Source organism: Lolium rigidum, chromosome 6 (assembly GCF_022539505.1).
Source record: "Lolium rigidum isolate FL_2022 chromosome 6, APGP_CSIRO_Lrig_0.1, whole genome shotgun sequence".
NCBI classification, from domain to species: Eukaryota; Viridiplantae; Streptophyta; class Magnoliopsida; order Poales; family Poaceae; genus Lolium; species Lolium rigidum.
In genome coordinates, this window is record NC_061513.1 from 127,313,540 (window position 1) to 127,318,772 (window position 5,233).

General features: G+C 44.0%; 1 protein-coding gene across 1 annotated transcript; it reads right to left on the reverse strand.

Moving 5' to 3' along the window:
- Positions 1-1,734: 1,734 nt before the first annotated feature.
- LOC124661146 (60S ribosomal protein L17-2) lies at positions 1,735-4,367 on the reverse strand. The gene is made up of 7 exons (XM_047199003.1): positions 4,286-4,367; positions 4,160-4,196; positions 4,009-4,049; positions 2,604-2,834; positions 2,405-2,507; positions 2,222-2,289; positions 1,735-1,980 (listed from the first exon to the last, which is right to left on the reverse strand). The coding sequence occupies exons 1-7, from the start codon at positions 4,286-4,288 to the stop codon at positions 1,945-1,947; spliced, it is 519 nt and encodes a 172-aa protein (XP_047054959.1). The 5' UTR covers positions 4,289-4,367; the 3' UTR covers positions 1,735-1,944.
- Positions 4,368-5,233: the final 866 nt, after the last annotated feature.

Here is a 5,233-nt window from a genome sequence, read left to right on the forward strand (position 1 = left end):
CTCTGCATTCATATCACGGAAAGATACAAAGTTGTTGACCCTTACAAGCACAGAGAAACACAAATACAAAGGACCAAAAACACCTAGAACACCCTAAGATCACCATAGCCCATGAAGATCTCCGGAGCCCTGTGTCATCATCCCATAAACTTGAGAGAAGACCCCTGCAGAAAGAACGCAAGCAGGTCATCATCTTCGACCACGGTGCAATTGCCACCACGCTGCTTCCTCCTTCCTTGACACCAGTGCCGAGAAGGCATGGACACCAATCCAACACGCCTGCAGCAGCCGTCGCCATCTTTGGCTTTGAGTACCGCGAAAAGTGTCCCTTCCGGAAGGAAGGGAACTCGAGTCAACCGACCGGTCCGGCACCGCGGCCGGGCCATCCGCCCGGGCAAACCAGGAACTCCCTCCGGCATCGGCGCCGAGGAGGAAGAAAAACAGACAGCGACAAATCATACCGACAAGGAGGAAGAAGGGTCTTTCTCCGGACCATCTGGCCGATTTTGGCATCGCCACGTCGGACCGCCTCCTCCCCTCGCCACCAAGGCCGGCCAGAAGAAGCTGCAAGACGTGACAGCCACAAGCCACCAGAAGAACACAAACCCTAAAAAGGAAGACAGTGGTGCCATCTCCTTCCTCTCCCTCGCCACCACGGCCGGCCGAGGAGAAGGCAACAACATCGGCACTCCTCCGACTCCGGAACGGACTCCGCAAACTCCACGGCATGGTCGAAAGTCGGCCGTGCCCGGGGAATCCACCCTCCCCGATCCGCGGATCCGAGAGGAAACCAGGCCAGCAGCTCGCCGGCGCCGCCACAAGTGGCCTTGCCGAGATGGGGATCGAGCTCCAGCATCCTTATTCCGACGCGACGTCGCCTCCACCATCTCGACGCCGTCCCACAGCACCACGCGAAGACTAGGCCGGGCGCTTCCCGGCGCAGCAGAGGAGGAGCCCCCGCCGCCACCACGCCACTTGTGGCCTTTTTTAACGGTCGTGAATTGTCAGGCGTTTGATGTTCAAAGTACATAAGATGCCCATCTCCCAATCTGCCATTTATAGGGCTTGTTTGATTCAAAGGAATCTTATAGGATTTTGATCCTTAGGAATTTTTCCTATATGCATCGTTTGATTTGGAGGATTGAATACTTAGGAAAGCATAGGATTTTTTCCTATAGGAGTGCATTGTACTGTGTTTCATAGGAAAATTTCCATCCACTCAAACCTCATGTTACGATTTCTTTGATTTTTCTGTGAATCAAACGCTGCTTGAAACAAATTCATGCAGGTTTCAAATCATGTAGGATTTCACTTGCATGCCATTCTAATCCTGCGGTTTTCCTATTCCTGTGTTCTATGAATCCTACAAATCGAACAGGCCCTAAAACGGACTAGTAAAGATGTTTGGTATTTGGATTTTGTGTTCCCTGATAGGCAACTGTAAAGAAGATGCAGGTTCTGGTTAAGGAAAAGGTTTGCGATTACATTCACCAAACGAGAACTAAATTTTGCCCATAATCATTTTGTATCAAAAATTGCATTGATGAAAGGCCAAATGATGATCATAAGACAACTAGATGCAACAAAGAACAAAATGCATAGATCCTGGGTCATTCATTACACCCTTTGGTACGATAACGTTGGCAATATAATGTGACAATACTTGAGCTAAAGGACTAGACAATAAATAACATTGTAAATACTTGAAGTGAACAGCAAAAGAAGACAATGATCTGTGGCAAATAAGTTCAGATAGGCACTGCTCAAATGCATGAAACTGTTTTAGCATATAACGACCATTCGAGACCACAAGGATAGCATCAACCTTAACAAATCCTGACTCAACATTGGTATCAAAAACAAAGGATGCAACACTGGCATAAAGGTTCTTGGAAAGAACTACAGCTACGATTCTTGGACAGATACTGAGGTCACTCCATGGGCTTAAACAGCTTTCCTTGGTGCAATGACATTGTCAGGCTACAAAACAAGAATGTGGATTAGGAGAAGCAGTTTAAGATCCAGATAAGAACAGCTTAAACTGACAAGGTAATAAGCATTTCAAGGAACATTTGCAACACAATGACAGTAAGACTAGTTTAGAAGGTGAATCACATGAATTTTGATTCATACAACTAGAAACTAGCGCAGCCAACACCAAACAGTACTTAACCAAGTTTGCAGGACGAACTGGAAAAATATAGAGAATATAAGAACATACCTCCTTCTTCACGGGCTCTTCCTTCTCTGACAAGATCAGCTCAATGTGGCAGGGGTTTGACATGTAAGCTGACATAAAAGAAATATTAGTATGATATCCAATGGAAGCAGAATAGATATCTCGATTTAACCCTTGCTAGTGAAAGCAAAACAGACATCCCAATATATCCCTTGATTAACTTACGATTAATGCGTCCGTGAGCACGGTATGTACGCCGCCTCTGCTTCATGGCTTGGTTCACCTGGATGTGCGAAATGTAGAGGCTGTCGACATCCAAGCCTTTAACCTACATAAACAACAGGTCTTGAGTAACCCAAAACAATAGTTGATAGCATGATGCATCTCAAAAAATACTCAGAAGCATAAACTAGCAGCAGCATACCTCAGCGTTACTCTCAGCATTCTTCAGCAAATCCAACACGAACTGGGCTGACTTTGCAGGCCAGCGACCCTGCCCATTTGGCTGGCGATTCTTTGCTTGTGCGGTACGGCCAACACCTCTACAGTACCTCCTGAAGGGAATAGCTTGCTTGTGGGCCAAAACATCCTCAAGGTACCTCTTAGCCTTGTTCAAAGGCATCTTGCGAAGGGCAAACGCTGTCTCACGTGTGTTCTGCAAACATTATTAGGAACTTAGCCAGAGAAACAAGAGAAAATGATACATCAAGAAAAAAAATAACATTATTAATCTAGGACAGCCCGTCAATAAACCAATGCACTGCCATAGGGCATGTGTCAAACATTATTGGGAACTTAGCAAGAGAAACAAGAGAAAAATGATACATCAAGCAAAAAAAAATAACACTATTAATCTAGGACAGCCCACCAATAAACCATTGCACTGCCATAGGGGATGTATGATAAACTACTCACTGAACTCAGAAAAGGATTTAACACCTTCCAACACTTCATTTCAACTACAAGCTGATGGGATAGGGTACTTTTTTCTACAATATTATTCACTGTAATGAGATCAGAGAGTACTTTTTCAAAGACCATTATTTGAAATGTGACTAGATGGAAAAGACAAAACAAATAAAATTAACCAAATTTTCGATTGTACAGCGCAGCAAGGACTGTTTCAAGGTATTAAATATATAGATAAGAAATAGAGTGATGACAAGATATCATAAAATAGCAAACAAGAGACATAAACCTAGGCTGCATAGAGATAAATTGGCTAAACAGCTAAACATGATTTAAATGTTCGGTACAGATAGACAACAAACTCAATGTTCGGTACACACTCTAGTCCAATTTTAAGACACAAAACATGCTCCTAAGGACTCAGCTTGAGCAGTACATGACATCATTAATCATTAAAACGTGAACGTGACTAGTGTGAGCCTAGCAATATAGTGATATAGACAACAAACTCAATGTTCCGTACACAATATTAGCCGAATTTTAAGGCACAAAACTTGCACCTGAACTTTTCAGTAATACGCAGAATCTGGATGAAGTTCGTAGATGGTTTAGATATTCCACAGAACCAAAACATCCCTAAAGATGTTGTACCATTCACAGTTCCCGTGAACAATGTCACAGAGGAAGATACAAATTGCTCGTCAGATAGCAACGCATCTGCATCCCTGAAGCAACATGCGAACTGCTCATACAAACAACCGAACATGACCTTCACACTCTGGGTCTATATCACACTTCAGGCAATTCATAACGCCATTTGCGCACTCTCTAATCCTAATTCAACAACAAGATAACGGCAGCTGACAATAATAGCTCGCTAATCCGCGAGATGTGACCGAGAGCTGGTTCAGGAAAGGTACCTTGAAGTGGACCCTGAGATCCTTGCCACAGGCCTTGGCCGCTGCGCAACAGAACACGAAACATCCGATCAAAACCCACCTTGCGGTGAAGGCGAAACAGCAAAGAGGAGAAGAAACCGTTGCAGGAACACAGAGGGGCACGAGATCTTACACTTTGTCGGGTTGGCCGGATCCCTCGAGTACTTCACCTGCGACAGATGCAACGGCGAGGGTGTCAGGGCGAAGGGACATGACACGGGCAGATGACAGTGCGTGAGAGGAGAGGGGCGAGGCTTACCATGGCGGCGGCGGAGTGGGTGCGGCCGGAGAGGAGGAAGGGGAGGGAGGATCTGGCCTTCTCACGAACTCTCCGAACAGAGAATGAGCTGGGGAGGCGGCGGAGGTCTAAGAGGAGGAGAGAAACCCTAGAGCTCTGCCGCTCTTCATGGGCTGATGGCCGATGTGAGTCGCGTATCTGGATCATGGAGGCCCACTCATAGGACTAAGGCCCCTCCCTTTTCCGTTGCATTTTTCCTTTTGCAGAGTTGTTTTTATATTCGAGCTGGTTAACAAACCAAAAATCATGGAAAAACCCATTTTGCGTATATTCGAGTATGTCCTGAAAATATACTTTAGTTTCTATTTGATGATAAAATATATGAAATATTTAAGCTAAATTTTAATTTGCGAAGAAAAATGCAACAACCCTTTAAAATGCAGGTTGTGTTGTTTTGCTCTCCCAAAGCTCAAAGAAGGTGATGTTGTTTGAACTCTAATAATCTTGGGACAATTTGAAAAAAAACATCTCTAGGTAAAATAATATGATTCAATTCTTGTAATAGTAGGACACAAATTATTGCATGTTTTTTTATGTCATATGAAGTCAACATAAACAAAGACAATAGAAGGTTCGTGAATAAATAGACATCAAGATACGCATGGTTAAGATCGGCTATGGAGTTTCAAACTTTCCCTATATATAAGTTCTTCCTTAGATTCATTTTGTTATCTCTTCGGTGTGAGTCGCAGAATCGCAGTTGTTCATTCTTCATGGAGAGTCGACGTGACGGACCCTGTAGAGACCGTGTCTTTGCATGAATTTTTTTGAAGAAACATCAAGATACACATTGTTTAAGATCGACCGTGGAGTTTTTACCTTTTTCCTATAAAATGTTATCTGTTAGATTCATCTTGTTATCTCTTTGGTGTGGATCACATTTGTTCATTCTCCATGAAGAGTCAACAT